At 53.4% G+C, this 15,022-nt stretch overlaps 1 protein-coding gene across 1 annotated transcript in view; it reads right to left on the minus strand.

Annotated features, from left to right (window-relative positions):
• The window catches only part of CFAP77 (cilia and flagella associated protein 77), a 141,434-nt gene that overhangs the window by 9,902 nt on the left and 116,510 nt on the right, over positions 1-15,022 (minus strand). Inside the window, exon 5 of the mRNA XM_061200902.1 lies at positions 13,666-13,767. Coding sequence (XP_061056885.1) covers positions 13,666-13,767 — 102 coding nt within the window. The remainder of the gene's footprint in view (positions 1-13,665; positions 13,768-15,022) is intronic.

Consider the following 15,022-nt stretch of genomic DNA (forward strand, 5'->3'; position numbering starts at 1 on the left):
CAAAAAAAAAAGTGCATAAATCAATGATTTTTAGTATATTCATAGGGTTGTGTAACCACCCGCATAATCTAAGTTTAGAATATTTTCATAATCCCCCAAAGAAACCTTGTACCATTTGGAATCACTCCCCATTTCCCTCCTCCTGGCCCCTGGCAACAATTCTTCTACTTTTTATCTCTATGGATTTGCCTATTCTGGACATTTCCTAATGATGAAATCATACAGTGCATGGTCTTTGGTGACTGGCTTCTTTCACTCAACATAACACATCCTCAAGGTCCATCCATGCTGTAGCATGTTTCACTATTTAATTCCTTTTTATTGCTGAGTGACATTCTATTGTACGATCTACCGCATTTTGTTTATCCATTCCTCAGTTGATGGACATTTGGGTTATTTCCCCTTTTTGGCTCTTATGAATAATGATGCTAGGGACATTCATGTACAGGTTTTTGCATGGATGTGTGTTTTCATTTCTCTTGAGTATACACCTACGAGCAGAATTGCTGGGTCACATGGAAACTCTGAGTTTAGCCTTTTGGGGAACTGTCACAGTGTTTTCCAAAGTGGCTGCACAATTTTTAAATTCTCACCAGCAATGTATTAGTGTTCTGATTTCTGTGTCCTTGCAAACACTTGTTATTGTCTTTTTTTATTACAGCCATCCTAGTTCTTGGGTACGAAGCGGTGTCTCACTGAGGTTTTGATTTGCATCCCCCTAATGACTGATGACTTTGGGCATCTTCCATGTGTGTATTGGTGATTTGTGTATATCTTCTTTGGAGAAATATCTATTCATCTCCTTTGACCATTTAAAAATTTGGGTTATCTTTTCATTACTGAGTTGTAAGAGTAATATTTATATTCATAGATGCAAGTCCCTTATGGGATATTTGATTTGCAAATATTTTCTCCTCTTCTGGGGGTTGTCTTTTCACTTTCTTGATAGCATCATTTGAAGCACCGAAGGTTTTCATTTTGATGAAGTCCAATGTATCTATTTTCCTTTGGTGGGTTATATTTTATTTCCTTTTATATAAAAATCATCTTGATGTAGCATAAAAAGGCAAGGACTTTTAGGATCCTTAGCAGTTTATTTAAATGGCCCCTCTAAGGCAGGGATGGCAAGTAGGCTGCACTTCCCGTGATGGTGGCTGACGCCCATGTTCTGTCATAAAATATTCTCAGGCTGAATCTAGGCCTATGAAAAAGTGTGCGGTGATTGATTAGCAAGATCTGCCATGGGCGTGGAAGGGAGAGGGTGCCATGTATTTGCTCTAAGAGGATCAAAACCGAGTCTCCCACGGTAACAGGGAGGAACAAAGACTCAGAACCCCTGGGAGAAGACATCCATGCGTTCACCTGCCCTTAACTGTCTCTCTCCCTCTTCAGGCAACCTCGGGGCACCCTCACCTGGGAAGACCAGTGGGTAGGTTAGAGTGAGGGGAGAACACAGGGAATGAAAGAGGGGAGATGGGGCAGCCAGCGTGGATTCCCTGGAGTCTTGTTATTTATAGAGCGGCCCCCATTTGGCGTGGGTGCAGGAGCCAAGTAAAGACTAACACATGCTCCCATAGTCATCCCACAGGGGACAATAATACGTGCCACTTAAAAAAAATCGGTTCTGCTTTTTTAAAAACATTAAATCCTCATTTAGGATGCAGAGCAGAGAGAAAAACCTTGCTGGTGATGGCTTTCAACGGGGCCTGTAAGAAAAGAGTGAGTTCCCCGTGATGAAGTCTTGAGTGTAGCCCTAAAACTGTCCTCAGGACCGCGTCTACCTCAGCCCATCCTTTTGCCCAGCACGTCCGTCCCCGGCTGGGCTGTCGCCCCCAGGTTCTGGGAGTCCATCAGCCTCGAGGTGCCTCCACCAAAGCTCCAGCTGGGAGGCCCCGAAGCCATCGAACCATCCGTCCTCCCGGCTTTGCATCCTGCCTTCTCTTTGAAACACCTCAGCCCGAGAAGGATGTCAAGCCAGTAGCTGGTGTGCGGGACCCAAATGCAACTAGGGGAGAGAAAGACCCCTTCCCGTTTCCCCGTCTCCACTTCGGAGCCCCGTCCAACACACACACACACACACACACACACACACGCACACGCACCCCAGGATGCAAATGATAACCGCACAGCCATCACTTGTGAAGCTTGACAGAAAATAATGAGAAACACTAAATCTTTTATAAGGTCAACACTTGCCTTAGCCGAGGAGCTGTCAAACAAGAAAAGAATTTAGCGCCGGAGCCACGAAACTTCCATCGGCTCATTAAGCCCAACAGGGCCCGGGCCTGGCGTGGCGGAGGAGACGCGGGGCCTTCCGTTTTGTGTCAGTAATTTGCAGTGGAGAAGGAAGAAGAAACAGCCAGCGCCAAAGGGGCCTGGGGGGCGGCTGGGGAATCGTTAGTGCGCCAGGAGCGGCCTCAGCTCCTAATTGGAAGCATTGGGCATTATCAACGGAGGATTTGCCTCAGTTCCCTGACAGCTCGTGGGCCCAAAATGATCGCCCACTTGTCAGTGTAAAAGACCATTAAAAACAAACCATTTTGATTTAATTGGAGGCGGTGCGCCATGGGGCCAGGTGAGGATGCTCGGCAGGCCCGCTCACCCAAGCTGCCGCCCCTTCTCCCTCGGTGATGGGGCCGGGGGGTGGGCTGGGGGGAGTGTGTGTTTTTCCAGACTTTTCGGCTTTCAAAAACCGTCTGAGGAAGGAGTGAATGGGAGACAGGAAGAGGCTTCACAGCGGCAGCGAGGGCTGTTTTCAATGGGGTTGTCAGCAAACGCCGTGACAAGCGGAGCTGCCAGGAAGGGGGGGGGGAGGTCTCCCCTTTCCTTTTCAGAGCCCAGAAGATGGGCACCGGCTGGCACTATTCTTCCGGGAGGTGGCCCAGAGGCTTTCGGCTGGAGGGGCTCAGCCTGCGAGGGGGCAGTGGGCGATTCCGGCGGGATGCTTCGCCAGCTCACCCTGCTTAGAAATATCAGGATGTGGATGGTCACGATGGACTCTAAGCCTCTATGGACAGCAGGACTTCTTTTACTTTAATGGACTTCTTTTATTTTAAACTCAAGGAAGCGCTAAGGAGGGGGTTAGGGAAGGAGATGTGTTGATGGAGAACCTTTGTGAATGGGGTGGGCCCCAGAGGCTTGGGTGCCCACCCCGTGGAGGCCGCGGTGATGATGATGCCTGCTTGAGAATTCCACATCGTCTCAGAAAGAGGAGGCCGCTGGCTGTAAATATTAACCCAAACTCCCGAGCCGGGCGGGGCCTCCGAGTGCACGGAACATCTATCTGCCTGTAGCTTTTGAGTCAGAGGGTAGACTCCCCGACGCCGCGGACTATGTGTTCTCCGCGTTGACACGCAGTATCGTGCTAGCTGTGGGTACTTGATAAATATTCATTGGCGCCTGCCAGATCTCAGAGAGGGCTATATATTTGTATATTAATCTCACCCCCGTCCCACAAGTGGCGATCTCATTTGCTGCCTACCGCTTCCCCGTCAAGACAATGCCTGCGGGAGCACGCGGTGCTGGAGAGCATCTTCGGCAGAGCAAGGGGGAGACGCACCAGCCGATCTCTTCATAAACTTCGACTGTTCATTCTGATGAAGGATCAAGCTGGGAGGAGACACCAGATCCCTGGCGAGCATCAAATTCCAGAGCTTCAAATTTTGCTGCTGCATTTAGACAATGGGGATTCCTTAATTACTTTCTCTGGAAATTTACCTGACAATGCTTTCCCAGGTAGCACAAGGTGGTTGTCCAGGCGCACGGTTCCTCGGCTGACAGAGTCTTTGATTTTGTGCTCGGTTGCAAATTAAGTCCTTTGCTGAGCCGTCCGTGCAGTGCCCGTCAGTGCCTCATCGCTTATTCATTTTGGCTGTTGAACAACTCCTGTGTTGCTGCCGGGGAAGCCGGGGACATACTCGGCTGTGCCGTGCCCATGGCCCATTGGGGTGGGGTACACTATGGTGGGGCTTGGTGTTGTCTTTCCCCTTTTCTCTTATTAGAATAATGAGCAGGAAGATTTTTTTCCCAGCATCTCTTAAGAAGGAGGAGACTCTTTCTGTGGTTGACGAGGCTGAGCCTGTCAAGTCACAGATAGGAATATTAGAGTTAGGTATCCTCAACTAGACAGCAAAGATGTTGATGCCATATTCCAGACACTGTTCCAGGGAAATGCCAACAGACAGGGGACCTTACTCGACTGTTAGGGGCGCCCTGTGGACATTCAACAAATCCCGGGTGGATGGATGGATGGATGGTTTAGGAACATGGGATAAGGCAACAGAGCCCTTAGAAACGCCTCTGAGATTCAAGCATCCTTAAGGATCCTCTCCATCTCCTTTGCTCAGCTAAACCTCTAAGTATCAGTAGAAGAGGGGTTTTATTTTCTGCAATATTTGTACCCACAATTTCATTCAAAAATATGTAGAAAGGCAGTTCAAGTTGACAAATCGTCTGTGACTGTGGACAAAGGTAGAGAATGCATACTGGGTGGCAGAGGTCACAGCATCTGGGCAATCCACTGTCCCTGCAACACAGGGTCCCACCTATCGACAACCAGGACGCTGCCCCAAGGAACCATCCAGAACCTGGACATCGATGACAAAACAGTGTCTGACCTCAGGTATTTGCAGGGCTGTCACTTAGAAGGGGAAGCACGTGGTTCCATGGGGCTCCAGAGGGAGAAACAGAACCCTGAGGTGGCAGGTAGAAGGAGGTAGAGGAGGCAGACTTGGACTGAACTTGAGAAAGAAGCTGCTGTGGACTGAATCGTGTCCCTCTAAAACGCATATGTGAAGCCCTGCCCCCCAGTGTGGTGGTATTTGGAGGTGGGGCCTTTGAGAGTAGTTAGGCTTGGATGAGGTCATGAGGGTGGGACCCCCATGATGGGATTAGCGCCGTTTTAGGAAGAGACACCAGAGAGCTTGCTTTCTCTCTCTCTGCCGGGTGAGGTCACAGCGAGAAGGTGGCCATCTGTAAGCCAGGAAGAGAGCCTCATCAGATTCTGACCATGCTGGCACCTTGATTTCTAACTTCCAGCCTCCAGAAATAAATATCCATTGTTTAAGCCACCCAGCCTACGGTATTTTGTGAGAGTAGTCTGAGCAGATTGAGACAGACGTTCATAATCCTTAGGGCTGTTTAACAGACGACAGCTTGCCTCCAATAGGACGTTTCTTTCTGAAGCCCCAACCTGCCTTATGGCAAATGTATGAAAGGGCACAGCCTGCCTTGGGGAATGTGTGCTTTAAACATATCTGTGTAAGAGGAATTGACATTGACCCAGGGAGCTGAGGAGCTGCTTGTTGAAAACGCAGGCTTGGTGGCTACCCCAGACCCACTGGATCAGGGTCCTGGGTGGGGCCCTGGAATCTGCATTTTAAACCTCTCCTCAGAGGACCCCAGGCACAGCCAAGTCTGAGAACCATTCATCTAGAGAAGCAGATGGCAAAGCCCCGTCCAACCCAGAGATGTTACTGCTCCGTGACCTTCCCCTGGCCAGGCCCGTGCGAAGTGCTTTACATGCACAGTTCACTTGATGCTATCATGATCCCCACTTTACAGATGCAGATGCAGAGGCAGGCCCGAGGCGGGATGGGACCTGGAGCATCTGTGTGGTTTCCGAGCCCACAGGCTAGGCCCTCCTGCTGGGCTCCGTCTCTGCCTCAGGCCTTTTGATACAGCAAGCCTGACTCCCGCCCCCCCACCTCCATCAATGGCCTCTTTCCTCTTTAGCTTTGGGGCCAAGCTGCCATTTAAAACATGCTACGGGGTTTTGTCAAGGTCTAAAGGCTATCAGGGCAGTGGGAAGTTTCGTTTATTGTGAGGGCTTAAATCAGCCGGAGCAGGGCTGGCCATGACCCTCTGGACACCTATAAACACCCGAGTTCCTGACCGCCCTTCACTTTCCTTCCCAGGTCCTGCACTTAGCCCCCACTGGCCCCTGACCTCAGTTGCAGGTCCTTGGTATTTATCGACTCTTCCAGGGCCTGAGGCCTGGAGGCAGCCAGCCAGAGGGCTCAGCCACCACCCGCCACTTGTTAACTGTGACCCTTGGGGCACGTGACTTGAAGCCTCCAAGCTTTGGTTTCTGTGAGCATGGACACCAAACGAGACCATCCATCGAGGCACCCAGCCCGGCCTTTAAGAGGCGCTTGGGATGTGTGAGCTGTTGGATGTGGTTTTTGCGCTGTCATCTGGGGGCGCTGTCTTCTTGGACACCCTTCCCTCTGCACCTCCAACCAGTGGACTTTGGTCCAACTACCCACATTGTTTGCACTGCTAAGGCATCATTTCCCAGGCTCTCTTTGAGGAGAGGAAGGGAAGAAGCCAAGAAAACATCCCCGTCATCTTCCTTCCTCCCCGACGTGTTATGTTCTCTGATGCCCATGAACTTTGCATCTCTGTGGGAAACCAGGGAGGATGTGTGTTGCACGCGGCTTGTAGATATGAGGATACCGGCCTCTGGATTCATCTCACCTGCACTTTTGTCAAACCTCAGTTTGAATGAACCTTGACTTTATCCAAGTAGATCATCGAATGTTGTTTATCTGCGGGACCCTCCTGCTGGCCACGTGCCAGGCGGCTTGGACCCCCATCACTCCCACAGCCTTGGTGCCTGGTGACAGAGGCTGACAAGTGGGGACATGTGGAAATGAGGGAGACATGGAGGAAGTCACTCCAGAGGTGGCAGACGTTAACCCGAACTCCTTCTTAAGCCCGGGAGATTCTCTTTAGATCATGGGGGATTTATTCTCTTGGGGATGAGCTGGAAGAAGCAGTTGGGGACCTGGAAAGTCCTATCAACTCCCAAAACTCAACACGAGATTCTAGCTATCTCCAGAGATTAGAAATAGATGCCTGATGTCAAAACAAGCCATCTTAGTCTATTTTCTGGTTGATTTTCAACACGAAACTGGAAATATTTTCACACCCAGTGGGGGGTGAAGTGCTTTCTGGATTAAACTGAAAATTCCCAGGGGTGCCCGACAGATTAAGGGGACAGCCAGGCTGGGGGTCCCCAGGTTGCAGGGCTGTTTCGTTACAAGTGCCAGCTCCCACATCCCGCATGATGCCTGCCACCTCCCTCCATGACCCAGGTTCCCTCAGACTTCAAGATTTCTCCAGCTGCACCAGAAACTTTGCCGCTATCTCCTCTCCCCCCGACCCCCGGCCCCGGCCCCTTTTCCTCTTGTCCCCATCCCCCAGAGCTTCAGCTCACCGGGATTTGAGCAGCAATGTCACCTCGTGAGCAGGTGCCTAAAAGTTCTGTCTCTCTGAGGTGCCAGATTATGTAAAACCAATTAAGCCCCTGCTTTTATTCCTTCGGTGAGTCAGCCCTTCTGCATACTGATCTGATTTATAACGGGAGGGGGGAATCTGTATTTAGGGAAGAAATTTCAAGAGCATCAGAGCCTCTGAATCATTCTTCCTATTGCCCTGTTCTGCGTGTGACATATTCCATCCGTGCTCTCAGTGCCCTACGCGGCAACCTGGGATGATTCTTATTCTGCGGCAACAGACCGACAGGATTCTTAAAATACATCACTGGTGCAGGGACCTCAGGGAGGGGCAGTCCATCTGGAATCTGCCCTTCCTGGGTCTGGAAGGAGTGACTTTGGGCCTTGAGACGCCCGTGCAGAGAACGGTCCATTTTTATTTGAACCGTGCGGGCCCTTTGGAGAGGTGGCGGCAGCAGGGTGGACGGGCTGAGAGCCCGCCCTGGGGCTTTAACAGAGAGCTAACTTTCCAGCCAGCTATGATTTGTAAGAGAGCTTAAAGGTGGGCAAGAAAATCCTTTTCTTAGATTCAGCAGCTTTCACTAATCAGCTGCATCTCTGGGCGTCACTGCTTGGCTGACTGCTGATTTTTTTTCCCCTACCGTCTCCTGTTCTATTAGTGAGTCAGGGGCCCAGGAGACCCAAGGCAGGGTTAGTCTTCCACAAAGAGAGAAGTCTGATCCCAGCGTTCAGAGCACAAGAGCTTGTAAATCAAACTGTTAGCTTAATAGCTTGGGCCATTATTCTAAAGCAGTGGGGCTGAACCCAAAAGCCAAATGAAAATATAGTCAATTTGTTCATACGTTAGTGACTGAATGACTATGTAATGTCGGTGGGTATCGGGGCTGTAGAGGAAGGATGAGGGCTTGAGGGGAGAGGCGGAGTGTTCGGGTTGAAGCGGAGACCCCGAGATGCTTGGGCAAACCCCCCTCTAAAATGGATCTTGGATCTCCAATTATAACACGGACCTGGCCATAGAGATCCAGACTCCGCAAGTCAGCCGCTTTCACGACTGGGGCTGAGCGCCAGCCTCTGACCTTCATGCCTGATGGAAACTGAACAGGAGAAACCAGGCTTGGCCGGCAGCATGGGGAGTGCTCGGTGAGCCGTAGGGAGGAGCAGGGCTGAAAGGGGCTTGACCACAGGGACAGGCACCCCGGGGAAGGATATAGAGTCCCCATCCTTTAAAAACATTGAAAAAATAAATAAACCTTACTGGTTTCGTAAAAGTTACAGGTACTCATTATAAAAATGGAAACAATGCAGAAAAGAGCATCAGAGAAAGTAAAACAGCCTCCAGCTCACCCCAGGGATCCCAGCTGCTGCTACTCGGGGCCCCTCCTTCCGGACGTCTGTCCTGGAGCATAGACCCCCGCGTGGTGTGTGGGTGCCTCCATCCAGACGGGGTCACGCAGCACAGGTTCTTCCCCCCAGTAATATGTGGGGAAATTATTATTAAAGTGGGAAAAGATGATTAAAGTGTCAGGGCTTCCCTGGTGGCGCAGTGGTTAAGAATCCGCCTGCCAGTGCAGGGGACACGGGTTCGTGCCCCAGTCCGGGAAGATCCCACATGCCACGGAGCGGCTAGGCCCATGAGCCACAACTACTGAGCCTGCGCGTCTGGAGCCTCTGCTCCGCAACGGGAGAGGCCGCGACAGTGAGAGGCCCGCGCACCGCGATGAAGAGTGGCCCCCGCTCGCCACAACTGGAGAAAGCCCTCGCACAGAAACGAAGACCCAACACAACCAAAAAAAATAAAAATAATAAATAAATAAATTTTAAAAAAAAAGTGTCAATAAGTACAGACTGAAGTCAATATTCTCAGTGGCTGTATAATATTTCATGATGTCGTATATTATCTCTGCGATATCGGTGTAATATCTCCCAACACGTACCTAAGCCATTACTTGCCTGCGACGTCCAGCCTTTCCCCACTGTCAGTGCTGCTATAAATATTTGGGGGCACCCGCCCCTCTGTCTTTGGGCCGTTATCACTGGCAGTCTTTTTGTAAAGGGGGATAAACCGTCTGTTTTCCTTGATTTCAGACCAGGAGACCATAGAGTATATGGTTCCGATTGGGTCACTTTTGAGAGCAGAGGGGGCGCTGTTACTTAATCTGCCTCCCAACCAGACCCAAGGAGGGCTGTCCTGGGTGAGCTGGGATGCCTGGTCCCCCCCCAACCCTGCCCGGGGACACAAAGGGCAGAACAGGGTCGGCCAACCCGAATCAGCATTGTGCTGATGGGGTTATCGTTGTGGGAGGTCATCCCCACCCCCAGACTCGGGGCTGCCGGCTCAGGTTGACATCTCCCCAGCATTTCGGGCGTGAGAACTGGACGCCTAGGGCTGGAGCTTCTCCAGACTTCCCCGTCTACCTGCTCAGTTACCTGTCCGCCCGTCCGTCTGTCCACCTCACTCCTTGCCTGTCGCCAGCAGCCCTACAGTAAGTAGTATATGATCAGTGCTGAGAACAGGGTCTGACACAAAGGTGCTCAGAGATAAGATTTGTGAATGAATGAATGAGTGAGTGAATGAATGAGTGATCACCAGGACCACCATCATGGCAGCTGCCATTTATTGGTGGCTTGATAAGGGTCCGGCGCTCTGCCAAACACTGTACACGTGTTCTCATCAAACAACCCTGCCAGGGGAGCCTCACTGGTCCACTTGACCGAAGAGGAAATGGGGCCTTGGACAGGTCAAGCCACGTGACAGGTCAGGAATGGCAGGGTCACCACGTGGCCCAGGTCTGGCTGACCCTGGAGTCACGCGCACACAGACATACAGCGCCGCCCCCTCCTCCCTCCCGGCTGGCCCCCAGCACGCCTTGCGGAGGGGGGGCGCAGAGAAAGCCCGGCCACCAGGCACAGAGGGTGCGGCTCCAAGCCCAGGGGTCCCCCCACTCAGGAACGAGGCAATGAGTTCATGTCCTGTCCCCAAAATGAGAACCTGTCCCAGTTCACTCTGGGTCGGGGGTCTGCGGCCTCCACGAGACCCTGTGCCTCACGCCACGTGGCTCCTTGGTCATGGAACCTTGGGTTGGAAGAGACCCTCAAGAACAAGTGCTCCCCCCTCATTTTCAGGTGGGGAAACTGAGCCCCAGGGAGGTCCAGCCGCTGGCCCAGGCCTGGGGGCTGGCTGGCGGCCTGTTATGAACATCCTGGCAGAAAGGCCACTCGCCAGCTGTCGGCTAACCCTCCCTCTGGGCACTGGCCCTCGCGTGGCAACTGCTGGTCGCACAGACTGGGAGATAGCACTGGACCCCGTGTGGCCGGACGGGGAACCCCACCGAGGGGCGCTTCTGCTCCTTTCCTGGGTCCCTCTGGGCCCGGATCCGGAGGTGCCCCGTGCGGTGCCGGGTGGGGATGGATGGAAAGCCAGCTCGCTGAGCGCTCACCCAGCCCGGGAGCACCCGCGCCCTGCCTGCTGCTTTTCCGTGTGAAAGGTGTTTAATTATTTCTGACAGAGTTCAGCGTAGACATCTGTTCGCGAGCTGGGAGAGTCCATTTAGGTTATCCATCACAGTGACAGATTCCACTTTTTTGGAAGCGCTTTTTCCTTTCATAATGGGGCCGGGTGGGGAAGGGGGGCCGGGCGGATCGGCACAGACACGAGACACAAAGACCCTCCTGGGGCCTCAAGAGCAGTAACCCCCCTGCGGGAGGAGCAGCTCTGGCCACGCCCCTTCCGAGTCCAGACCCCGTCGGTGGCTGCTGCAGCTTGTGGGCACTGGGACCTTTAGGTTGGGAAGGGGGTTTCATCGGGTCTGTGAAAGGCTTTTAAATTCGTCTGTCGTCCTGGGCTGCACTGGTGATTCATTCGTTCATGCGCTCCTTCATTCATCCTTCCCACAGAGATTTACTGGCCACCTGCTGGGTGCCAGGCCCTGGGCTGGGCTCCGGGGACACAGTGGAGACACAACAGACATGTCCTTGTGGGCTCCCACTTTACGGGGGAAGATGGACATTGAACAACGAATGGCCCGGTTAAGTAATGAATTGCAATGTGGCAACGTGCCTCAAAGGGATAAAGGAGCCCTTTGCTGGGGCCCAGGAGGTGAGGGATGGTGTCCTCAGGAGGACAGAGAAGAGGCCCCGGATCAGGCCGGCACTCCCTTCTCACAGGGCAAGTTCCTTCCCCTCTCTGAGCCTCAGTCTCCGAGTCAGTAGAATGAGAATATTATATCTAGGAGATGATGCATGTCCAGCACTTGGCACACAGTAACAGCTCAATAAATACTGTTCCTGGGTGGTATTTCCCAACGGGGAGGGCACCGAGGGTCGCGGCGGTGGCGGCAGCACCCTGGGGCTCTAAGCGCCTCTGCTGGGCTGTACTGCGTGGCACCCAGGGAGCAGCCCTGCTCTGAGATTCCTGCAGCTGAACTTCCAGAAGCCCGTGAACATCCCCAGGAAAGATGAAAAATCACCCGATAAATCCCGGGGCTTGCATTTTTATTCTGTTTCTCGTTATTTCTATGACACAATGGATAGTGCCTTTGAGCTCGGGCCCTGCAGTCAGAGGAACCTGGGTTCCAGGCCAAGCCACTTGCTGGGCAAGGAAAATGAAAACCATCTCCGCCTGTCCTCAGTACAACTCGGGTAAGGATGCGTGTGTGAAATAACGACTTAGCACAAACAGAGGGGTAGCATCACAGGTGGGCCACCGTGTTCCTAACGGTAATTTGTAACAACAATCTAAAGACTGGAAGAGACCTGAGCTCAGCTGAGTCAAATCCCCTCTTTTAGAAATAGAAACTCATTTATATCTGGATTTCCAATCCTACTCCGGGCCAGGCTGCCGGGTTACCTGTGGGTGAGACAAGGGCTCCTGACACAGCAGAATCCGTGTTACCTGGGGTGGGGGTGGTGGAGGTGGGAGGGGGGCCTTTCCTTGCTCCGATGGGCTGGGGGGAGACCACCTGAGCCCTCCTGGGTCCATTGGGTTGGGAGCTAATTGTAGATTCTAAATCGGAGACAAGGGGGCTGAGAGGGGCTGGGGGTCAGTGCTGTAGAGCGGACTGCTGGCAGGGCATCTCGTGCCCGGAGAGCCATGGGTCCCATCCCTTCCTGGGCAGGGTCCCCAGGATGCCTGCATCCCCCATGGACGTCAAACATCAGGAAAATCAGAGAGAAAAGAGCAGAAGAGGAAAGGCAACAGAAGGACGGGCCAGGAAGGAGGCTGTAGGCGAAACTCCCGAGTGTGAGAGGCAGAGAAAGGGGAGGAGGGATGTGGATAAAAAGACAGGAAATTGGGGGAGGCGGAGGAACCAAAGGCGAGGGGCGCCGCCCAGGCGGGGGCGGAGGAGTGATAACGGGGCGGCAGCTCAGTGGCTCCTGGCTCTTCCCGCTCGGTGCCCAGTCCTGCCCATGTGTGCAGGGACGGCGCGGGCTGATGAGCGGCGGGGCGGTTGGCCACTGACACATGCTGATGGAGGCCACTTGGGCAGGACATGAGAGCAACATCAAGGGGGGCTAGCGGGCTTCTCTGGCAGCCTGTTCGATTGCATTAGGTTCAGGAAGGCATGGGCCCCTTCACTGTCTAAACTGCAGTTTAACTCTACACAGCGGCCGGGCCTGGGCTGGCTGGGAACGTGGCTTCGTACGGCTGTCTTCCCGGGACCAGGCGTGGCCCTGGTGGCCCCTAGAAAGGCTCCCTGTGCCCGAGCTGGGCACGCACAGCCCCCACCATCCCGTGGCACTGTCCCCAAGTCTCCCGGTTCCCCTCCTCTGACAATGGCCCCAGCTCTTCCTCCTTCTTCTTTTGCTAAAAGCTGCTGAAGAAGAAGCCCCGTCACCGTGTGACAGGCCTACATGGCCGAATGGACACTGGGTCAGTCCTGAGGCCGGAGCATGGTGGGTGCGAGATCTTTCTGGGTGCATGACAGCCCACAGGAAACGTCTGCTCCATCTCCCCAGGGATGCCCCCCTGCGGGAGGCTTAGTGCTGATGGCATGGGGCTGTCTTGCACCCCCAGGTCCCCAGTGTAGGATGTGGTGCAATGACCCCATCAGTAGAGGGGGTGTTGGTCCAGACAGCGTCCACCCCAGTGGACAGACACCCAGACTCCGAGGTCAGATGGCCCAGCTTCGGCCCAAGGCTGCCCTCACCAGTGTTCTCCACGTTTCCTGTCTGTGAAATGGGGGTGATTGCAGCAGCTCCCCACTTCCACGTGTGGCAAGAGTCAATGAAGTGGAGCTCAGTGCCTGGCACTTAGGAAGGGCTCCAAAATGTTAGTTATTGCTGTTGCTATTATTATTATTGTTGCTGTTATGCCAGTCGATGGGTGGAAGCCCACAGAACTCTATGGTCTAGAGGACAGGTAAAGACCAGTCAAGGTGAGGGGCATCCCCCCTGGGTGCAGGAAGGGGCAGGTGGAGGCGAGACTGACCTTCTGGAAGTGAGGCATGTGCCAGAGGGCGTCCAGCTTCACAGGTGGCTTGTACTTCCTCAGCTGACTGCTCCGGGTCTCATACAGTTTCCCGAGGATCACCTGCAGGCCAGAGAAATGCCAAGGCAAGATGGTTACCGGCTCCCTGGAGAAGCCCGAGCCACCACGAAGAGTTGGGATTCCTGGTGTGGCAGACCCATGCGTCACTTTCCTCCTGGCTCTGGCCCTTCTCCCTGTCTGATTTCAGTGCACCTGCACCCCTGGCCCTGCCTGTGACCACAGTGGACTTGGGGATGGGACCATGGGACGCTGAGAGCGTGTTATTTTGGTTTCAGGTTCGGCCCTAGAACTCTCTGGGTTCTGACATGCAGCCACCTTGAGGGCAGGGGTGTGTCCCAGACACCCTTGTAATTTTCTCAGTGGCTAACACAGCCCTGGTGGTTACCACGGACGCCACAGTGTCTGAATGAAGAATGAATGATTCGATGGCTTGTTGCCATTCTGTGGAGCAGGTCCTCAGCACGGTCTGCTCGTGGAAGGGGACGGAGGACTCCTTTCCGGGGGAGGAATTTGGGGGCTTGGGTCAGAGCCTTCGAGGTCTCTGTGGGTGGGATTTCAGAGGCACAGAGGTGGTCCCGCGCCTCCTTAACTGCACGCCCCATGCCCACGAACAGAGGTCGGCAAGCCCCTAATTAGGGTCCTGTAGCTCATGGGGTCTGCTGTGGACTGAATTGCGTTCCCCTCCAAATTCATATGTTGAAGCCCTAACCCCCAGTTGTGACCGTATTTGGAGATGGGCCTTTAAGGAGGTGATTAAGGTTCAGGGAGGTCATCAGGTGGGGCAGTGATCCAATAGGACAGGTGTCCTCCTAAGAAGAGGAGAGACACCAGGCTTGTCCACACAGGAAAAGCCAGGTGAGGACATGGCGAGAAGGCGGCCATCTTCAGGCCAAGGAGAGAAACCTCCAGAGAAGCCAACTCTGCTGGCACCTTGATCTTGGACGTCCAGCCTCCAAGATCTCTGTTGTTTAAGCCACCCGGTCCATTGTATTTTGTTATGGTCACCCCAGCAGACTAACACAGGGTCCCAGGCCTCCAACCTTAGAATCAGAGGGGGAGGGGCCCTGGAGTCCGCATTTTCAATGTGTGCGCCAGGGAATTCCATACACAGTCAGACCTTAGCCCACGGCTGTGATCCTTGTCAAAATTCAAACCCCCCTAGGGGAGTTAACAGGTAAACAGGGGCTTCTTGTTTATAACTACAGCCTCACTGTAACGAGTTGGAGCCTCACACCCAGAGCGGATGAGCTGGACGATCCACTGGTACCCAAGTGACCCAGAGAGGACGGATGGACCA

This window comes from Eubalaena glacialis, chromosome 9 (genome assembly GCF_028564815.1).
Source record: "Eubalaena glacialis isolate mEubGla1 chromosome 9, mEubGla1.1.hap2.+ XY, whole genome shotgun sequence".
In the NCBI taxonomy this organism is placed as follows: domain Eukaryota; kingdom Metazoa; phylum Chordata; class Mammalia; order Artiodactyla; family Balaenidae; genus Eubalaena; species Eubalaena glacialis.